Below are 22836 nucleotides of genomic sequence, written 5' to 3'. Positions count from 1 at the left end.
ATTTGATCCCCTCCATCCCTTGATGGATCAAGATCTCTTTGTCAAATGGAAGTATGTAACCGACAAAGACACATGGAGATTATGTAATGTACCATTCAAAGCTTCTTCAAATTAGAAGCCAATGACAAAACTCAGGGATAAATATGCAATTAAATTATGCAACAACTTTGTTCTCAGTGTAATATCAGGAACTGTCTTAAAAGGAAAATCACATGTATGAAAGTGTGTCCTCACCACATATAGTGGCAAACTGGCAACTAAAGCATCTGATACTGGTTCTTTTTCTAACACTGACATGTAATGGTTTTGGATGCGTGTAAGCTTGGCTTTTGCTAGCTGGTCAGCCACTGAGGCATTGCGTGTATGCATGGATATTCCTAGATCGCACCATGCATCCACAAATTGTGTGTACTAAAAAAAAGAAAACATAATAACCCACTGAACACCTAATGGAAATCCAGCTCCGTTACCATCTTTTGACGTGTTGACTCAACGAAGTTCTTGGTGGCAAGCTCTAGCTGTTACAGCCACTTCATTCTGCTGGTAGCCAGAGGTTGACCTTTGAGGGTGGATGCATAACTCATAGCTGGTGTTCATCTTCTCCATGTGGATGCTCTATCTTTTGGTTGACCAGCAGCTGATGACCAAGATTGAATATACATGCAGAAGCAGGGTCATCATAGGCCGCCCAACTGTATCTCATCACTAAAATAGTAGCAATCAGTGCCATCTTAACTCTGATTTTCTATATTCCTAGACAGAACAGGATGCACCACAAAGCTGAGGAAATTAGGTCGACAGTAGATTTACTTAAGTGTGAATTATTTTTATTAGGTAACTACCATGCATGCATCTGTTCCTATTGCCAACAGAATAATACAGAGATACAGGGATAAGGTAACTATACTGCTTGGTTGACTGAAGCTGCAGAAGCTGATAAGATTTTATTTCCTTCAGTCCATTTGGTTCATGGATGTAACTGGCCGTTCTTTTGGTTTGCTCACTGCTTGTTCCCTCGAAGAAGAACATTGACCAGACAGTTTATCTTCCCTGCAACGGTATGCATGCATTATGCTAACTGACTGCTCAATGATTATGAACCTGCAGATCTCACGGTATACATTAACTTCTGAGAGAAAGTATATATATCTTGTGTGCAAATGGCGCCTGACAGTGACAGATCAGAGGAAACATGCATGCATGATGTATGGATTGGTAGCTCTGACACTAATGTTAGCTGGTAGCATGGCAAGGCCTCTCGACAGGCTCCCAGCAGGGCTCACCTAATCAATGATCTGACAATAAACGGTTAGCAGTCGATCAGGACAGTTGCAGTCCACGCTGTCGTCGCTTGTTACTCACTGCGTTCCAGTAGCACTGCAACCTATAATTTTGAAGGGGAGAAAAAAGGGAATTTAAGGGAGAAAAGTTCAGGCATGCAGTTTTTTTTTTGAAACAAAGGCATGCAGTTCAGTAGCACTAAATCTATAGATTTTCTGCACTCATGTAGAAATACTCCTCGTTGCAATATATTTGTCTTTGCAGTATTTCACACTTATCTGATTAGAATGCAAAACTACAGGTTGCAGATAATCCAATGTTAGTATTTTTTTATCGGTGTCTTATTTGTATATGAGAATGGTCATTATGGACAGATATTGCAAAACTGAAGGTGTAGTAGACCCAAATCCGTGTTATATTAAATTGTTGCTCAGCATCTAGTGCATGCCTTGGATACTAGACACCAGATGCCTTGGATTCTAGACAACAGACACAGTGCAGAGTTTTTTAGAAGCAGTTTGAGATTTATTTACATCCGCACACTTGAATGATAGATGAGCCCTTCTTGTTATTGCAAAAGAACAAAACAACAGATCACGCCGCATTGAAAATAACTGAACACAGACAAAACGGGCATGGTTGGCAGGTTGAGAACGGATGGGGAGCAGAGTTTTTTAATTCTAATGTCTACGACCACAAACAAATCCTGCCACCTAGTCCCACCTAGTCCCAAGCTATATGAGTACTTAGACTCCTTCTCAACACGAGGGTCAAAAAGAAAAAGAAAGCAAGCCACTAAGAAAGAACGCTAAAAAGACTAAGCAATGGGCCTTGTGCAGCAACTAATCCCTCCCATCTGTCATTTTCTTAGAAACTTCAGAAGTTAGGATGATCCTGCTCGACAACTAACTGTTTCTTGTTGTTTTCTTATCACGTAGAAACTGCACTTAGTCAATCTCTACCATGCACACTGGTAGTAGTAGTATACTGAAACCGCCATCCCTCCAAGCTGAACGGGTAACGCCATCCCAAGGACTCCTAAACAGCACCTCAAGAGGATAGCGACACCAAGACGCTGTTGCCACCCGAACCTGCTTTGGTTCTTCGGTTTTCACCTGGAAAAAGTCCCTGGGGTCAAGTTCCTCACCACAACACCTTCAAGAAGGAGCACGATGCATCATGGCACCGTCGTCACCGGCGCCGGTCAGGCTTTCGCCTGAGGACCTCAACACCCTGACAACCACCAAACTTTGTTGGCTGCTGCCAAAGCCGAACCGCCCGCCATCGCAACCCTCCGTCCGCCGCCGCCGCCATAGAGCCAAGCCACGCTCGCCTGTAACCGCCACGAGCCATGTATGGGCGGATCCACCGTGAGCCCTCCCCCCGAGCTTAGCCCAGGAGAGGTAGGCTCCATGTGTGCTGCTGCCCCGCATCGGGCCACCGCCTCGGGCCGTCGCCGACGTGGGCTGCCGCCATCATGGGCTGTCGCCACCGTCGACCTCACCGCCGCGGGCCGCGCCGCCGCCATGAGCCATGTACGGGTGGATCCACCGCGAGCTCCCCACGGTGGCGGTCACTGAAGGCTAAGACACCCTCCTCCCGAGCTTAGCCCAGGAGAGGTAGGCTTTCTGTGTGCCGCCGCCCTGCAGCGGGCCGCTGCCTCGGGCCGACATCGACGCAGGCCGCCGCAGTCATAGGGCGTTGCTGCCGTCACCCTCACCACCGTGGGCCGCGCCGTCGCAGATCTGGCATCCGCCCCCCACTAGCGGTCCCCATGGATCCACTAGGGGAGGCCCTAAACAGCCTGGGCGATGCCAGATCCGGCCCGGATCTAGGCATCACCAGCCCAAGGGTGCGGTTGCCGCCGTCAACCACCATCACCGCAACAGGAAAGAAGAGGGTGGGGGAGAGGTTGTGGAGGGGGGAGAAGGTCTTTCGTGGGGGAGTTGATGTGCCCGCCGCCACCCTCATCACGGCCGGGCGGACCTCCGTCGGCGGGCTCCAGCTTCGGCGAGTCGGAGGGAGAGGGGGGAGCGGCGCTAGAGGTGCAGTGGTGGTGCCACCAGAGTCACCCTAGGGCAACGCGGGGGCGGGCCCAGTTTTCTGATCTGGGGAGCAGAGTACCACAGACACACGGTGACCAAGATGTCGTCTTTTCAGTTTATCAATTTCAATGCGGGTTCAAGCAGGAATGAGTTTCCAATGTAGCATAGCTGTTGTAGTGGCATGCCACACCGCACATGGCCGATGAAGTGATGGATGTACAATGATATGAAGTGCTTCAGATAAGAGCGAGCAAGATACATACATTGTGCAGGAAGGATTTCATTGGCTCTGTTGCCAACTTGGCATCGCTGTCTTCAAAGGACTTGTCATTTGTGGTTGCTTGGAAGAAGAAGATGACTCATCAAGCATAGAGAAGGTGGTAGGATAGGCTGGCGTGTTCCAAGATCCCTGGGCATAGTCTCACGCTGCCCATGTTCTTCAGGCTCGGGATTTAACTCTTACATTATGACTTTTTAGATAATGAAATGCTATTTTCTGATGAAAGTCTTTTTCTTTGTGGTACCCCGCCTTTTTTGGCATTTCCCTTTCCACCCAAAGTCTCGCCATGGTTAGTAGGATCCAGCAGAAAAATTGATCTAATGTACTTCCATCGCCGCGTGCCTAATTCAATAATTCTGATTTCTGAATCAACCAGTAGAAAGAGCTGCCACTTGTATGAATACAAGACCTCGAAAAGAAGAAACCTGTACTACAAAGCTTCATAGGATTGCAGATGAGGTGAGCATATGATCCCATCAATTGTAGGGCACTTCGAATAACGTATCCGATTAGCCAATAGGGTATTCCATAAGTCAAGATTGGAAAACTAACCCTACAGTGATTTCACAAAACCAGAACTTACAATTTTTTTTAGGGGGACTACGGCAGGCAAGAAGCCGACTGAACGAATATATTGATATGTGAGGCTGTTACATACATGTTTTGTGAAGGGAGAGTAGAGGGAAGCTATCTTAATTTATATTGTTTCTAAAAGACAAGCTCCACAACATTATGGCAGCAGGATGCTTGAGTCGGTGCTTCCAAAGATCAAGGTCAGAGGCAGTGACAAGGATGGTGTGGTGCGGTGGAACATGCACGCTGTTGAAGACCAAAGCATTCCGGCCCTTCCACAGATTCCAGAGGACGGCAGTGATGACAGCCGAGCGAGCAGGGGGCTCAGTGCCGTCAGGTAGCTCCCGGTAGTCCCAGAGCTCCCTAAAGGAACTAAGGTGTGGCGCCGTGTCCCAACCCAGGAGGCACCAGACGCGTCTGGCGCGAGGACACCTGAGGAGTAGGTGATCCTGGTCTTCATGTGCGCCGCAAAAGGCACAGGCAGGAGAGTCGATGATGTTCCAGTGGTGGAGGAGCGTGGCAGACGGGAGGCAATGACGATGCACTAACTAGAGGAAGTACTTGCAGCGAGGTGTGGCCGCGTTAGCCCAGATATGGTGGGCGAACACGTCCACTCGCATGGGTGCCATGCTCCAGGTGTAGAACGCCGAGGAGGAGAACGGTTCCATGGCAGCGCCCATTCTCTGTTGATCCTGGAGTAGGGGGTTTGGGTGAGCCTGATGTAGTGCTTGGTTGATGATGACAAGTGTAATATCCCTCAAAATTGAGTGATTTTAATTGTGCCAGTTTTTACAAAAATTTAAAACTTTTTGTTTGAATGTGTGGATCATTTAATTACATGGTCAAACTTAAGATCAACCATCACTTCTTTCCCCTAAATTCAAAAGCTAGTAACTAAAATTGTGCATTCAAATTTAAAACATGCTTGCACGAGTGATTTGGATTTTCATTTGATTTTAGTTGGATCTCATGTGTGATTTGTATTTTGAATCTAATTCAAAATACAAACTAATTAACTAATCTTCTTTTAGCTAACCTCTAGCTTGGACCCTAAACCACGAGCTAACCGACCCAAAAAAAACTCCTTTGCCTTTTCCTCTCACAGGAGCTCAAACCAACAGCCTCAACCCGACCTTTGAGGCCCGGCCACCTACCTAACTCGCCGGCCTGCTAACTCCTTTAGCCTGGCCCGCTCGCGCCTAACCTCACCCACTTTTAGTCCGGCCAGCCAACCGGCCTGACCCGCGCGTGCTGCACCGCTGCCGCCACGCAGCCAGCGACCAGCCCAGCTGGTCCGCTTTACCTTCCCTCGCCCCGGCCCAGCTGCTCGCCTGCCGCGCCCACCTTTCCTCTCTTTCTCTTGCTGCCACCCTGGCCCACTTGTCAGCCTCGCCTTTCCCTTCTCATGTACATCTTCCACCTCCGGCCGTACTCCCTCCTCACGCGCACCGCGCGTCCATGCTGTGCCCGCGCCTACACGCCTCACCTCATTAGCTGGAGCGCACTACCGCTCCCTTGCACGCGCTCGTGACCTGCTCCGCGCCCCCGCTTTCACGCTAGTGGCCCTCGATGGGCGCCACGCCGCCCGCACCAAGCCACCGCCGCATCCTAGCCATCCACATTGCCGGCGCCATGCCCCAAAGCCTTAGCGCGCCCTAACCCTAGCCTCGCCACTATATAGGGCACCTGGGGGCTCTCCAAGCCATCCACCCGGGCTCCGCCCGTCCACCGCCGTCCACCCAAGAGGACAGAAGGAAGGAGACAGAAAGGAGGAGAAGGAGGTGAAGAAGGGGGAAAGGAAGTAGAAGAGGAAGGGAAGGGGAAGGAAGGAAGGCCGCCAGTGGGAGGAGCCGAAGCCGCCGAGGGAGAAGCTACCACCGACGTCACCCGAGCGCCGCCGCCAACGCCGTTCTTCTTCGCCCTAGCCTCCGTGAGCCTCACCTCTCTCTTCTTCCCCCTTGCCTCTTGCTTTTGAGCTAGGAGCCGAGTCGTAGTAGCGTCGCCTCGCCGCCGGTTGCTGCGGGCTCGGGACACCAGAGCCCCGCTGCCGCGGCCATGTCGCGGCCGGGGTCTGCCCCGTGCCCGTGTGCACGCGCTTCGCGCACCGCACCGTGCGCTATGTGGCGCAAGGCCACGGCCGAGCGGCAGCTGGCTGCTGAGTGCATGCGCACGTGCGCTTCCATGTCGCACCTGTGCCAGGCGCTGCCATGCCACATGTCGTGCTGTGTCCGAGCGCCTGCGCCCGCCCGCACGCCGCCTCGCGCCTACACACGCTACCACCACGCTCTGGCCGTGCCGCGCCGTGTCACGCCGCCGCAGCCCACGTAGGTGCCACGTGGTGCTGACATGGCCAGCTAGGCCCACCAGTGGGGCCCACTGACAAGCCAGGCCCACCTGTGGGGCCCACTGACCTGGTAGGACCCACCTCTGACCGCTGACCAGGTCAACACTGACGTCAGCAGACACGTGGCACCCCCTCAGGCTGCCACATGGACAATCAGGCTTTGACACTTTTCACCCTTTTTAATAAATATTTTCTGAAATTATTTAAATAGTTAAATAAATCCTTTAATCTTTAAAAATTCATAACTAATTCATTTTAACTCCGAAAAATATGAAACCAGTTGCATTAAATTCGTAAAATTGAGCCCGTGCTGTTTGTAGCAAAATTGGTGTTCTTTGGATCTTTTAAAATTAGCTTTCTTGGAGTTTTTGCCTAGATGTGATGTCGTTTAATTTACGCTTCATCGTATCTCGTTCTGTTCAGACTCGAGCTATGACCAGGAAGACCTTCAAGACCCCGACTACGCCGAGGAGGACCCAATCGACTACGAAGAAGGTGTCATGTCACTCCCAATTATATAGATCCTATGCATGCTTAGTTGCTAGTACTTTATCTATGATGCTTGATGTTGATGGATTGCATAGCCAATGTTTTTAGCCATGCCTTGATAATTGTTTATCCTATTTTTCTTGTACCTATTTTTGGACTAGCTACAGACCCCTAGCTAGTCCACCCCACTTATATCCATATACACGCTTTTGAGTTATGAATGGACATATACCATGATTTTGGTGATGGGATTCCTTGAACACTCTCGCGTGTGTTTGGGGTGAGTGTGATTTCTTGACGTGTTTTGGTGGGAGCGAGCCGTGGTTGGTACTAAGGAGTGCCTTGCCAAAAGTGAGCATTCTGGACTCTCTTTGTACCCTATATCTGTGGCGGGTACCTTGTTTGTTACTGAGGAGCAGGTGGCGTACTTGTACGTTGCAGGTGCTTCGGCACATACTTGTGGAGTAGAATGCTCACTCTCGGCCACTTAAGGACCGAGTCAGTTTACCACCAGTCACAGCATCTACTTTTATACATACCGCTCGCTTATGTTATGGGCGGGGTTCGATCCGAGACTAGTGGTGGATAGTGCTTAGCCTATAGGCGGATTGGAGGATCGTGTAAGGAGTTTGAGGCGTTGTCCTGCTCTGACCGGACTGCACCCCGATGTGGGTAGGTTTCTCAGCTTCGAGGTCCTCACTGGTGATGGCATGCCCTGTAGTCTAGGACGGTTCTAGACTCGAGGAGGCAGGAGAGAGCTATCCACCTACTATAGGGCTTCGACTGTTATGTGGGGTTTGGACGGCTAATCCCCGTTCAGGCTCCATCCATGCGGGTACAGGTGTACAACCTCTACAGAGTGTATAAAGCTATAGCTATAGTCTGTGTCCACTAGTTATGGATAATGTTGTTGACTACCGCTAGTTATGACTAGACTTTTCATGTGCTCCTACCTTCCCCCTTTTGAGACAGGCTGGCGTTTGCCGTTGAGATGGAGGGGAGGAAGCTCTCACATCTCCTACTGTGTTTGGGTGCTGGACCCTTGGGTGAAGGATCTAGTGATTTGTGCCGACTTCCTTGTTTGAGGTGTTGAGATCGGAGATGATGTTGCATTGCTGCTTCCTTGATTGCTGCTGCTGCTGCTACATAAACCCCTACAACCATATATAGGTTTTACCCATGCATATAGTATAATTCCCCCATTTTCTTGGCTTTGCTGCTTTGGGGAGTTCACATGGCCTACCTGCTTCTCAGGTAAATGGTGGCTTTTCAGGGTTGGAGCCCGACTACGACTTTGACAACAACGGATGGGAGGACTAGGGACCGTTCTTCGCTCGAGTCGCCTGTGAAGATGGAGTTCACCATAGCTTACGTTTTCACTACGTAGATGTTTTATCTTTCTTGATTCAATCCTGATGGACTTGTATCAGCATGTGCTGCTGAGATGTATTCGTACTCATGTTATCTATGATATTTGTACTCTATTTCTATATTGGTATGGATTTGTACTATCTGAGACAGGGATTCGCACATGATAGCCTTCCTGGGACTATCACCGAGGTGCGTAGGCTTGAATTCTCAGAAATGGGAATTCGGGTTCATTTCAACAAGCACCTAGATGGTTGCCGAGGACAGCCGGTTGGCAAAGCGTAGGTTCCAACTGCCACCATTCTAGGCATGGTTAACAGAGATATGTTGTCGATTGGCATGGGAGAAGAGAGCGGAGATGGTATCAGCCAGGGGTTGAGGTCCAATCCAATGGTCATACCAGAAGTTGATGGAGAAGCCATTTACAAGGTGAACTCTAGTGCACTGCCTGAACTACGGAAGGAGCTGCAAGAGTGAAGACCAAACCGGGGTGTCAAGGTGGTGAGGTTCTCCAAGATCATGGCCAGCACCCTGGTCGTAGAACTGGTGGAACCACTTCTGCCAGTTGGTCGTCAGCGCCTGATGGAGTTTGCTGAGAAACTTGGACAGCAAGCCTTGGTTCTAGATAGCCAGGTCCTTGACGCCTAAGCCACCGTTCTGCTTGTCCCAATAGACATTCTCCCATGCCACCTTGCACTGAGCACCATGGCAAGCATCGTCACTTGTCCATAGAAAGGCATACCGCACAGAGTTGACTGCTTGGATGGTGCCTTAGAGAAGGAGAATGGAACCCATAGCATAGATTGCACGCACACTTAGCACAGCATTGACCAACACTATCCGGCCACTAGGAGTCAGTAGAGGACCACACCAACTAGGGATGTAAGCAGAGACGGACTTCACAGAGGTTGTAGATCACAAAGACACACTTTATTGTTGGATAGTGGTAGCCACAAGTATGTCTATAGGAAGGAGGCCACTGGGCAGCCGAAGATATTGGCCATGAGCTGAGCTTCCATCACTAGAATAGCAATTGGGACAAAATTACTCTTGTCAAAGTTTATATGAAGCCCAGTCATGGAGGAGAAGCTGTCTAGGATCTTCTTAAGATGCTACAACTATGTGGGTATAGCTTTGACAATGATCAAGGTGTCATCAACGTATTGTAGCACCAGGCAAGGGAGGTCAGAAACGAGTGGATGCTTGAAGAATCCCTGGTTGGAAGCAGAGAGAATCATTTGCTATAGAAGGTCGGCGATGATGATGAAGAGGTATGGTGAGAGGGGATCACCCTGCCAGAGACCTTTGCGGCATTGGATCCATTTACCAGGAACACCGTTGAGCACGACTGCTATCTGGCTGGACTCATTCAGAAACTTGATCCGGAGGCACCATGCTTCAGGGAAGCCTTTAGCACGAATGATGGAGTCCATAGCAGTCCAATCCACCTAGTCAAAGGCCTTCCTGAAGTCAAGCTTGAGAATGACTGCACTGGACTCTTGTGACTACACTGTACGATTTTAGCCGCATGCAAGAAATTCTCAGCAATGCAACAACCCTTGAGGAACCCAGTCTGGTTGGAGTGAACCAGGAGAGGCACAAAAGGTTGCAGGCACATAGTCATTCCTTTGGTGCAGATTTTGGTGACACAGTTTTGGAGGGAGATGGGGCGGTAGTCCATTGGCTTGACATCACCCTCTTTCTTAGGCAGTAGCGCTAGGTAAACTTTGTTCAACATGTGGAGCTCCATGGAACCGCCCTGGAAGTCTTGCAGCAAGCTAAGCAGATCATCGGCAACCGTGTCCTAGTGTCGCTGATAGAAGAGCGGTGTGAAGCCATCTGGTCCAGGGGCACTGTCAGCACGCATGGAGAGAAGGATGTGGCACAGCTCTTGGCGGGTGAACAGTGTAGTGAGCTCAAAGAAGCTTGCGTTGCTATTAGCGAAGTAGAGGCCATGAGGCTTGATAGATCCAACAGTGGGGTGCACTGATCCGGCTGCCCAAGTAACCAGTGATAGGAGTGCAAGAGGGTCGCTTTGGCAGCATGTGAGTGCACCACTGTGCCATCATCCAGGTGGAGCACCTTAATCTGACTCCGGCGCCAGTTTATGGTGGTGGACATGTGAAAGAACCTGGAGTTTTCATCAATGTGCAGGTCCTAATTTTTCCACGCTGCCTTCAGTAGATGGCAAGCTGCGCAACTTGCTCTTGGGCTGCCTCTCGTACCAATGAACGCAAGAGGAATTCAGCATAAAAAAAGTGGTCCCTGCTCCTCGAGGAGGTCCATCATGGCAATGCCAAGGTTGCAATTGCACAGTATATCCACTAGCAAGGTGAGGGAACACTACCACTTCTTGAGGTCTGCCCTGCAACGCTTGAGACGTTTCACCAGCCGCACCGAGCTAGGTGGTGAGTGATCAAGACTGTGCCAGGCAGAGTGGAGGACCGGCCCGCAGGATTGGATTCGGAGCCAGTGGTTGTTGAAGCAAAAAATGGTTGAGCATGGAATTGAAGATGATGCACTGAGCACAAGTAAGCAGTGATCTGAAGTTTAAACAGACGCAGATGTTACCGTAGAGTTGGGCAGGAAGGAGCTCTTGTCATTGTTGATGAGGAATCTATCCAGCTCAACCAGGATGGGGGCCTCTTGGTGATTAGACCATGTGAAACGGCAATCGAGCAAGTGTGTCTCCTACAACGCCATGGCATGGATGGTGTTGTTGAACAGGGCTGCTTCTTGGTGATCAAAGTTGTCATTTGAGTGTTCATCTGGTGATCTTGTCATGTTGAAATCGCCCAGCAGAGCCCATGGCTAGTAATACCAGCTTGTATCTGTAAAACCTCATCAAGAAAAATAGGTTTGTTAGTGTGATCACAAGGACCATAGTAGTTGGTTACTGTGAGGGACAAGGAGGAGGAAGTGCAATGAAACACAGATGTGAGAGTGAAGCGTGGGGGGGGGGAGGAGGAGGCCAGCAAGAATAGGGATGGATCCCAGGCAGTGAGCACACCACTAGAGGCGCTAATGGAAGTTTGGAAGTGGAAAGAGGTGGTGAGGCAGCAAGGGAGGAAGGTGCAAGCTTTGAAGCGATCAATGTGTGTGAGCTTGGTTTCTTGTAAGCAAGCAATAGATAGGGTGGAGGCGGGGAATGCGAGCCAGACATTGTTGCACTTGTTTGTCACCCAGCCCACGGACATTCCAGGAAAGGATGGAGACTGGTCTCATAGGATTATCCATGGAAGAACCAGGGCCCGTCCAATACAAGGAGGACGAGAGGGACACGAGCAAGAGACGAGTGCGAACAATAAAACACGATGGGGGAAACCCAGACATGCTCCAGCAACAAGAGCAGCAGTGCAGCGCGCCGCCAGCTTTGAAGGTTCATACAGTGGTGCAGGTATACGCCAACCACGCACAGGGTGGGGATGAGTTCATGGGGCGCACAAATTACATAAATTGCCATAGCCGCGCAATAGTAACAGCAAAGCATCCTTGGAGCATGTAGACGATGAAGCAATGCATCAGTCAAGGTTGTCAATCACCGCGGATGGCAGGCACTCCATAGCGGTGAGGCGGTTGGCGGAGACGCTGTAGGCCCTCCCGAGGAGCTGGAGATCTTCAACGCGCCAGGCTGGGGTAGTAGCGTCTACACCAGCATCAGGAGCGGCCACAGGAGCAAGGGGCACCTCCATGGTTGCAGAGTCATCATCATTCCCAAAAGCATTGGAGTCCTCGGAGGTGGAGCTGGAGGTGTCATGCACGGGAACGTCGGGGTCGTACTTGCGTTCCTTGATGCGGATAGCCACGGCGGCCACCGTCTCACACGGCCCATTCTCCTTGGCATGGAGATGGTTGCTGCAGCGCCGTCCAGGGGGCTTCAGAGCTTGAACGATGTTCTTGTGTCAAGTGAGGTTGATGTCCAAAGGCACGGCTGGCACGGGCGAAGCGGCCATAGTCACGGCCAAGGGGGAAGCCTAAAGCGTCGTTGCCAGCGTAGAGGTAGTAGAGGCCACAGGCACAGGTGGATGAAGCTAGGCCACTGAGAGCATGTCGATGGTTGGGCCACCCCAAAGCTTGGAGTGCGGTGGCGACGCCGGGAGGACCAGGGTGTCATGAGACATCAACTCGGTGGAGGTCACCGAGTTGCTGAACCAGGGTTCTGGCAGAGGCAAGGAGCAGTCGACGACAATGTTGGATGTGGTCAGGAGGCCAGTATTTGCGGGGGGGGGGGGGGGGGGGAGGTCGGACGAGATCATCACCGCTGATGCCGAGGGAGCCAAGGCTCCGCAATGCAGGGAGCGCGACCCCATCTGGGCTAGCAGGGGCAGGAGTGCCTGGTGCCACTGCAGGTCTAGGCAGGAGCGCGACAGGAGCCTCGACAACTGCAGGGGTTGGCGACGCAGCAACAGGCGGCTCAGCCAAAGCGGTGGCTGGCATGAGCGCGAACACGACGTGCGCAGCCAGTGGCACTAGCAGTGGCTGGAACCCATCATAGAGCACCACAGCATCATGGAGGGAGAGGTTGGCTGGTGGCCACGGCCCTGCACCTGAGCAAAGGATGTTCGTCGAGTAGGTAGTGCGGCGACGGGGACCAGCGAAGCAAACCTGGTTGAGGAAGCCAATAGAGGCGGAGCAGTGATTGACAACGAGCATGCTCTAGTCGCCGCGGACATCAATGTGGAACGACTGGAGAGGCACCCAGTAGGACTTGCAGTAGCCATCGTCGCCACTGATGTGGATGTCGAAGTAGGAGCCACGGCGAAGAAACACCTCCACGTTGGAAGGCTTGGAAAGCAGCGGGCAGGCGCGCACCTCTGAGAACTGGAGTAGGCCTGCGTGCCTGCCCATCGGGACAGGAAGGAGGTCATGGAGGGTCATGGGTCTGTCGCCTCGGCGTGCCCGAGTAGGCCCTTCGAGGAAGGCGTGGCCTGGCGGCAGTGCTAGGCCAAAGGCGGAGGGGCTGCCAGGCGGCGGCGGACCAGGCAGGCCGATAGGAGGCGGAAATCCATGACCTGAGCTGCCCACAGCTGAGCTGCCATCGCCAGGGGGAGCATGGCCAGCTCCTGGAGGAGCCAGACCATGAGCTACAATAGGACCCAAACCAGGTGAAGTGGGTCCGGAGGAATCGGATTCGGAATCCGAGTCCTCCAGATCCATGACATGAATGATGTTGATACAGGCAAGGCACCAAACCCGGAATGGTTTTTGAAGTACTCCTTGAGCGGGATGTCGACTTCACCTTCCACCTTGACCATGAGAAGGATAGTAGAGAAGTCGATGCCACACAAGCAGATTGGGTCGACAAGGTGCGGGTTGGCGTAGGGGTTGGCAGAGTAGACGATCTGCTTGCGGTTCCAGTGCTCCATGGGGTAGTCCTTGACGGCAAGGGAGATGAGCATGCCATGGTTGAAGTGGAAGCGGTTAGCCATCTCATCATGCTGCTCTAGCAAGACAGAGTGCTCACGTCCAAGGAACGGTTGTGCAGCCATGGACTGCTCGCGTGCCGCATTCGACCTGAACATGACAAGCAACACCCCATAGGAAGAAAGCACAAGCGTGATGCACGGGTTCCCTCCATGGGCGATGAGGGAGTCGTGGATGAGGTCCTCGGGAGCCTGGTGAGGAGGGTCGATGAGGGCGTAGGCAAGGTGGGCGAAGCGCACCATGCGAGTGGGCGGCATGAAGACGTCGATGGAGTCGGGGCGTTGAGGCGGCTCCAGGTCCTCCGTGTCTGTGAGGTCATCATCGGAGTCACCCGAATCGCTGCTGCCATCGGAGGCCGCAGCAGGGGGTGCCAGGGGGATCTCCCCCTCCTCCAAGTCTAGATCCGGTAGGATTGTCTAGAACGGTTGAGAGCCTGGCATGCCATCGGAGCCGGAGGTGGAGGAAGTAACAGCAGAGTGGCGAACAGCTAGGCCGGGGGATGGAGGGTCCTGCGACGGGAGCGCCCCGTCGAAGGGGAGGCCGGGCATGACAAGAGGGTGCAGTGGGGAATGGCAATGGCGCTCCGTATGCCCAAACACCCAACACCGGTGGCAACGAATCGGCTCCCTACATGAAGGCCGGCGATGATCGAGTGCAAGGTAGCAAAAGCAACGGTTATGGTGGAAGGGTAGTGGTGCACGTGGATGGGATTGCAGCTTCAGTGTTGGTGGCTTGGTGGGCGACACGGCAGCAACGGTGAAAGAGGGGAAGAAGGTGGGAGAACTGGGGTTTTTGGTGTAGGCGAGGCGAGGCAGTAGAGCGGAGCTGGAGGGACGGGAGAGGCTTGAGAGCGGGGGAAGCGGCAGGATGCTGCTGCACCTGGTGCACGGACTGCCCGGGGTGAGGAGCCGCCAGGTTTCCCCAGCAACTCACCAAACGAGGCAGGTAGGCAACACCGGGTGCAGGGATCAGGAGGGGGTGGCGGGCGGCGCGAAGCCTGTCCGATGGGATGTGCGGCATGGCTACGGATTAAGAAGTTCAAAAGAAATCAGAAATTGGTGGGGGGCAACAGCAACATACCTACCAGGCTACCACAGAGGAGCCGAGGACGGTGAGGAGGTGCCGGCGTGTCGCTGTGTGTGTCGTCTCATCGTCCTCGTCTCGCCACGCCGCAGGAAAGGCCGTGGCCACTACTAAGAATGGACTCCTTGTGGGCCGTCGGCGATGAAGGTCGAGATCTTAATAGGGCCGGTCCAGGAGCTCAGGGCTGTGTGTGTGGTTTCTAGCAAAGTAGTAGCAACATCCAAGCCCAAATTCCCTCGAACAAAACTGATTTCTTTCTACTAGTTTATTACAGATGCGCACTTTATATAATGAAATATACATGACGACATCAATACGAGCATTGCTATCACATCAATCATACGAAATAATGTTACATTTTGAAATTAACAAGCCGATTTACGACAGTAAAAATGATACACATATTCATAGATCTTTTTCATTGTACAAATGTGTCATCAAAATGAATCACAATTTCCAATAAATCCCCAATTTGTGCAAGACGCCTGCCGCAACACCCCAGAACACAATCTCACAAAATATGACATAGAGTAGAGTGCCCAGCCTCTGTGAGTGCCAGACATTGACAAACACATGCTTCACGATCCAATGGACCTGCAAAAATGCAAATGAAGAAACAAAACAAAAGGTTCATTAGCTGACTCACAGCGATTTGGATCAAGAACGGAGACAAACCATGTTCTACGCCAAAGTTAACCTCCGTCAGTTACTTACCAGAGACTTATCTGGTGACTCGTAGTACCATCCATTCACAAACGCGGCCAATATTCCCTGTGCTCCCAGGACAAACACAAGCATGGCGTTCATGCCAATCCACTCCAGGAACAGGAACGGAGTCCTCAGGCCCCAGACATCAATCTGTCCGTCAAAAAATGGATGCAATAATATTTATTTATTTGTTTCTTTAGCATGAATTTGAAGAAGTTTCTTGTCGAAAATGAAACATAAACCATACTAGTATATAGAAAGCTGAGAGAACGATTCCTGCCGCCCCGCCAGTGAAGCAGACATAACTGAAGCTGTAGAGCTGCTTGTTGATTGGGATGGCTGCAAGAACAGAGCAATACATGTACAATCTGAGTTCAGGGATTGTAAATGGCAGCCATGTCTGACAGTAAATATGCAGGATAAATACCCTTCGTGAAGTGTAGGAGAATGCCGAGCACAAGGAGTGAAAAGCCCATCAGAAGCCAGTGCTTCAGTCTCTCCTTGTGAGTCTGCAAATCAGAAGCTTTCTTGAGCACACTGCATTTCTTTAAAAAAAAACATACAGCTGGGAGCAGAGTTTTCGGCAATAACCTTGAAATGGATTAGAACATGGCCATAATGTATCCCGATTGTCCCTGATAGTATTGACGATATTGAGCTGAAAGTGAAAAAGATTGCCAGATTATACTTGAATTGTTGGCTAAAAATATTCAGCTCCATCTGTTAATGTTGTCAGATTTCCACCTTAACAAGCCTTCTGGTTCGAAAGGCGCAAGGCACCACGCTGGTGCATCAGCTCGCAACGTTCCCATGTTCGGTGAGCTGAATGTGCAGTCCTGATCAAGGTAATTTTAAGTACAGACTTTGTAATTCTAGCCATACAAAATGATCAATGTTTAGCTAATATAATATATTGCATTGCGGTAAACATATTACCAATGACAAGTACCTTTGATCGGATCCAAACTGGCTGAGTATAGAGATGATTAATCCCCCAAACCTGCCTATCAACATAGCCAACTGCATTGCAGGCTTGGTCCAGGCTGGCTCTCACACCACATTGTACCTGCAGGAACAAGCAAGTACTGTATCAAATACGACAAATTTCAGTGATTTTGGTATGCCTAGGGCAAGTTGCAGATACCGTAAATTGCTTCCCGTCATTGACATCGCCATCATTGTGGTAAACAAAGCTCCAATCCGGGACATACAGCGAGAATGTTGTAACCATGTATATGACAAATGCGATAAAACCACCTAACCTGTTGGTTTCCAGAAAGGGCCAGGGATGCTCATCATTTTCAGAATCAATAAAAAATGCAAAGATATGTGCAATCTTAGCGTTACTCAAACTATCAGAAAGAATAAAAGGTTGTGTACCATTGCCATCGATACGCGTCAAAAATGGCATAAGGACCAGACCGCACCGTGGTAGGCCTTACTTTTGTGGTGAAAGCCTCTATCAGAGCAACAACGAAGTACACCAAAGCTATTCTCTGATGGGCCAGTGTCAAGCAAAGGAAAGAACTAGAAGTCATTGACCAGATATATATATATATATATATATATATATATATATATATATAAGGGGTTAATTTTTTTTCTTATTGGTAGATGAACTAAACCTGTAGGATGCCACACCATCTTATCATCTTCATGTCCACTCCATAAGAAAGGTCATCCGGAGCGTGAGAATACCCACCTTTGTACATATCATCCAATCCGACAGTGACAAAAAAATGTTTCAACCAAAACATGAATTGGAGTAAGAGCTGCAACAGAATCATGGTAATGAAAGAATTACCTTGGAGAAGCACACCCCAGAAGAGCATTTTCAGTGTTCTGAGGGCAATCTTCTTCACAGCGACACCGATATTCGGAACTCTCTGCAATCATGTTCACCTGATGATCAGTTCTCTCTGATAGCACGAAACGTTCACTTGCAACAGAACAAGAGATTCAGAGTATTATTGAATTTTCAATTCTAGTGTGTACATGCTTACTCACCTTCAATGCGAAGGCGATTGCGACACCAACTATGAAGAGGAAGAACGGCATGACAAAGTCTGCCAGAGTGCACCCGTTCCACGGTGAGTGGTCAATCCGCTCATAAGCTCCACCGCCATCATCCACCAGTATCATGAGCTGCAAGCAAGGATACTCAACTATTTATATGTGACACTGAAACACTTATTACGCTTGACAAAACAAAAGTTGAATTAATCCTAGCAACAAAAAGAAAACACAAACGTGTATAGTTAATCCCTAAGTCCTAATCCTTATTTGTTTCTTAATATAGATGCAACTTCCTTGAATCATTTTTCAGATCATAATGGAGCTTTGGCAATCAGAAATGCTGATGAGACTAAACAAATCAAACTTTTCAGATTAATGAACCAAATAGGAGATATGAACCGATGGGCGTATGTACCACAATGGTTAGCCCTCTGAAGGCATCAAGAGCTGCCACTCTCCTGCTCTTCTTCTGCACCTCCTCAGCCACAGCCACTCTCTCCTTGTCGATGTCCTCGCCTTTGCCATCAGCATGCTCGACATGGCCAACATCAATGGCGTGCTGCTCTGGACCTTTCTCGCCATCTGATGCTGCTATCTCATGCCCGTTCTCCATCTCGACCGTTTCTAGCTTGATGGTATGTTTTTGCAGTTTAACGTGCTTAGATTCTAGCTACAACTTGAAAGTTGTAGTATTGATATGTCCATAATGGATGTGTATGTCAAGGTGAGTTATATACTCGATAAGATGAACGAAAGTTCAAGTCTGTCGCATTTGTATATATACAGCTATCTGGTTACAGGAACTGTCTCTCTTGCTGTCCATAAAGTGTTGTTTATTTGATAACAAGTTCAGCTGCTAGGTAGATTAGTCTGGCGTTAACGTTGGGTTGCCGTCCTGTAGTAGGTGAAGTAAATGTGTTCTTCTAGCGTTTGTCACTTTCCATGTTTTCTTGGAGTGGCTTCATGTCCTCTGTTTCCAAGTGTCAAAACCTTGCAGATTCCACCATGTATAGCCTGCACATGAAAAATATAACTGTTGAGGTCATTGAGGTCATAGGCGTAAATTAAGATAACTTGTGTACTAGGAAGGCCTTAATTCTCACGACGACTTTACAAGCGTTTCCAATGATCCTAGATAGTTCTAGATTCAAGCATGTTTAAGTTCTTCAATGGTTTATGTGTGAGGTTGTCTCCTCGTGTTATGTATGAGGTTGTCTCCTTGTCTCCTGAACCCTAGGACTAGCTAGGAGAACCAAATTGTCTCATGTGGAAGTTTTGTGGTGGCAAATAGACATTCCCCCTCCCCAGCGTAGATAACATATATTGGATCTCATTTATCGGTTTATAAGTTTTTGTGACTGTATTAATAATATATAAGATAACATAATTTTGGGTCACCACACAGGGAGCGTTTCTTTTTTCTTTTCCTCGTGCAAAAACCAAGTCTCACGCCAGGACTTTGAGCTGATTATAGAGTGTTCCAGTGCATACAAACAAAGATTCTTAGTTTGAAATGAGTAAGGAGGATAAGTGTCAGATTCCCAGGTTTAACAGGAGACCGGAGCAGACGACCCACTCTGTTTTAAATGTTTTATCTTCAGTAATGCAGCGGTACGTATGCATTGACATTGGAAAATCAGTCCGGCCGTGTGGAAGAAGCTGACAGGCGGTCGTTGCCGGCTGCGTTTGGACGCCGCTACGCATCTTTGTTATTGTTTTGGAGCGTGAAGTTGACGGTGTTCCTCCATTTGGAATCAGACGAGTGAATCCAAGAGAGTTGTATCAAGTGAGAACGATAAAGAATAGTGAATACGTGCTCCATCATGCAAGCGGTGATGTCAGAATTATCATCTAAGTAGATGTTTTGGACAATGACAAATAATGCTTTGTTTTTTTTCATGGAGGAAGGTAACCATCAGGGCATGCATCAATGCATCACGCATCAATGGGAGGTCAGGACACCGTATCAGTTTAGAATTCACTTATTGTTATTTACTTGTTGTATTGGATAATATAGATGAGTGTATATGTGCACCCGTTAATTTTATTCTTTTCATCTCATCATTTCAGATTTCATCGCATCAACACAGAGTGCAATTCAAGATTTCATTTTAGAAGAATGATGCTTTTCAAGTGAAGATTATACGGTATATATTCAAGAGTTTCAAGACTTATGTTCAAGCAACAAATGCAATTTTTGGTCCACCTATTCAATTGCGATGTAATACACATCATCATCATCATTACTACTACTACTAGCAAAGTAGTGGCTGCTCCACTTTTTTAAGGCAAAATAGCCATTTCAGTCCCTGAACTTTGCACCGAGAGTCAAGTTTATCTTTTAACTTTCAGAATGGTCAATCTAGTCCCTCAACTTTTATTTTTCTGATCAAACATGTCCTTGCCCTGATATGAGGGCTCCATATTAGCATGAAACTAATGCGAAAAGTAATTTTTTGCCATTGGCTCCTTCTTCCCCTCCTCAATTTTCGCCTTACATTAACAATATTATCCAAAATAAGTATGAGCATATGTATATTTACTGAGAGAGTATGAATACATATGTGGAGCATGTATACCGTACTACAAGTATATGAGCACATGTCAACTTTAAAGTACGTGTACATACATTAAATTGTGTATATCATGAAAGAATATGAGTACATACATTTTGCATATTAAAATTTAATTAATATTAGCACACGCATGATTTTAAAGAGTGCAATTACATACTTTTTTTTAGAAACTATATTTTATATTAGTTAAAAAATATATTCATGTGTATGTATCAAAAGAGTACGTGTATCTACATGTTTGACCTACATGAGCCAAAGGTAAAATGGACTTTTTACATTAGTCTTATACTAGGATATAGCACCACATCAGCATAAGGACGAGTTTGACCCGAAAATAGAAGTTGAGGGACTAAATTGACCGTGAAAGTTGAGGGATGAATTTGTCGGTGTTTTAGACCGGCAACCCGCCTAGAGGGTACCCTAGGTGGTCTTTTGTGCGGTAAGGATCGTCGAGAATCAAGGAATCAATGGTGACGCAAGGAACACGATTTAGACAGGTTCGGGCCGCTAGATCGCGAAATACCCTACGTCATGTGTGTTTGTTTGTATTGATCTTGGATGAACCGGAGTTGTTCTGTTTGAGGGGGGTCCCTGTCCGTCCTTATATGCACAGGAAGACAGGGTTACAAGTCTGAGTCCTAGTCGGGTGCTATTACAGAGTTCTACTCGGTATGGCCCGAGTAGTTTTCCATACACATACTCGACTAGTCCGAGTGGGATACACCTATCCCTTGTCCTGATCATATCCGAGTACGTCCCTTAGTGGACTGTCCAAGGTCTACTCGTGGGCCTGGGGTGCATGCCCGACAGAATTTGACCCTTGATTTAAAATTCAGAGACCAAAATATCTATTTTTGCCAATTTTTTCATCTTGCCACGTACAATGTCCCAGAGAGAAGATGGTCCTAGTGACTGCTCCAAATAGTAGCAAAGTTTGCATGGAATTTCAGAGGGTGCGGGGTTTTAAGAAAAGTGTTTCAAAAACTCTTTATTAGAAATTTTTTTAGGAAAAACTTAATTCAAAAGGTATTAACTATCTTTTCCAAAAAATGTATTAATTATTCAAATAACTTTTCACATAAGTTATTTAGAAAATCATTTGTATAAATTTTTTAAAACTTTCTAAAAATGTTTTTCAAATAACTTTTTCGGAAGAGTTTCATAAATAACTTTTCTAGAAAAGAAAAAAAGACCATTTTGTTGTCAACCTGAGCTCCTATACGTGCGGGCTTCGCCACCAACGCTATCACACATCAGAATTCAATGTGCCACTGCTGCCATGAGCAAGACTCAACTCCACCGACAGCACACCTTGCGTCACCTGACGACTACATTATCCTCATGCCAATTGACCTACCAACACGAACTCCTACTAGGTACCACGAGCTCCGTATGCACTTTCTCCATCGTCGTATCTCGCCAAAGGGCCGTGTTGTTTATTCATTTGATGGTCATTAGCTACAACAATTCTTGATAGTATGGGGGACCCTTTGGCACCAACTATCCTCCACCCTTGGCTCTACACATAGCCCAATTCTTGCACAGTACCAAGTTGTCACATGATCCAATCTTCGTTAAAGATCAGAAAGGGAGAAAGTAGGAAATGCCATCCATGTTCTAGCGCGGAGGGTCCATGAATCGCCAGCCGTATTGCAAAGTGAAAATTTCACAAAATTTTGAGAAAAAAATAAAACATCTATTGATAGATGTATTACAAGCAGCTACTTATTATTTGGCATGAGGTGGATTTAAGACTTTGTGCCACACGTTTCGCACCTTACAAATCGAAGAAATCACGCACTAATACCTTATATATTTTAAAAATTTTAAATCAGTTGCCCAATCATAGGCAACCTATGAATCAATGAGCAAGCTGGTTGACGCCGATGGAGTTGGAGGATTTTGGGACGCAGCAGCAAGAGGGGACACCACCTTCGACCTTGCATACCCCAACGCCGTTGATGCCGAGGACGGCACATGTCGCCCCGCACGTGTCCGCCTTACAGTTTTTAGACTCGGAGCAATGCTCTGCTTCGAGCAGGAAGCTGCGCCTGCCCGCTGGTACGGCCACAGCAACGAAAGCCATCAGTAGTAGGACGACGAGGAAGGCGAGGGTCTTCTTCGAGCATGCCATTAGGGCTAGAGGCTAAGCTTTTGGACGTAGTAGAGACGACTGGTTTTCTTGATGCTCCTTGGTATTGCGGGTGCGCGCTTATATAGGCTCGAGGTACGACCAAATTAAACATGTGCCATTTTACTTGTTTCCATTTTGCTATTGTATCACGTGATATCTTTCCTTCATCGATCAACGGAATCTCAAATTATATATGTATAGTACATTTTCTGAGAAGTCAGCATTTATTGGCTGCTAATACATCATATCAAATTTGATCCTCAAAAATATTTTTCTGATAAGCATGCATTTATTGGCCAGCCACCACTACTGACATGTCATGTATTTGGGTGCATTTATTTGCTGCTAATACACATACTCCCTCCATCCCGCAAAGAGTGTCTCTTTATGTTTGCCCTAACTTGACCAAGTTTACAATGAAGAGTATCAATACTTATAACATTAAACAGGTATGCTATGAAAATATATTTCATAACGAATCTAATGAAACTTGCTATACGTCAAAAGCATTGATA

At 48.4% G+C, this 22836-nt stretch overlaps 1 protein-coding gene across 1 annotated transcript; it reads right to left on the bottom strand.

Annotated features, from left to right (window-relative positions):
- Positions 1-15334: 15334 nt before the first annotated feature.
- LOC117834269 (uncharacterized) lies at positions 15335-18224 on the bottom strand. The gene is made up of 13 exons (XM_072295663.1): positions 18027-18224; positions 17603-17740; positions 17400-17481; positions 17221-17297; positions 16976-17091; positions 16740-16857; positions 16545-16661; positions 16340-16431; positions 16187-16253; positions 16023-16104; positions 15843-15934; positions 15602-15745; positions 15335-15481 (listed from the first exon to the last, which is right to left on the bottom strand). The coding sequence occupies exons 1-13, from the start codon at positions 18222-18224 to the stop codon at positions 15335-15337; spliced, it is 1470 nt and encodes a 489-aa protein (XP_072151764.1).
- Between the last annotated feature and the right edge of the window lie 4612 nt (positions 18225-22836).

Source organism: Setaria viridis, chromosome 8 (genome assembly GCF_005286985.2).
Source record: "Setaria viridis chromosome 8, Setaria_viridis_v4.0, whole genome shotgun sequence".
In the NCBI taxonomy this organism is placed as follows: domain Eukaryota; kingdom Viridiplantae; phylum Streptophyta; class Magnoliopsida; order Poales; family Poaceae; genus Setaria; species Setaria viridis.
This window is presented reverse-complemented; position numbering and strand designations above follow the sequence as displayed.

Bases quoted from the DNA above. Each gene is read 5' to 3' on its own strand.
- LOC117834269 (XM_072295663.1), bottom strand. From the start codon at position 18,224: ATGGAGAACGGGCATGAGATAGCAGCATCAGATGGCGAGAAAGGTCCA. The intron at 17,741-18,026 runs GTACATACGCCC...CCTTGCTTGCAG, and splicing joins TCAGAGGGCTAACCATTGTG to CTCATGATACTGGTGGATGA. The intron at 16,432-16,544 runs GTACTTGTCATT...TACCTTGATCAG, and splicing joins CAGTTTGGATCCGATCAAAG to GACTGCACATTCAGCTCACC.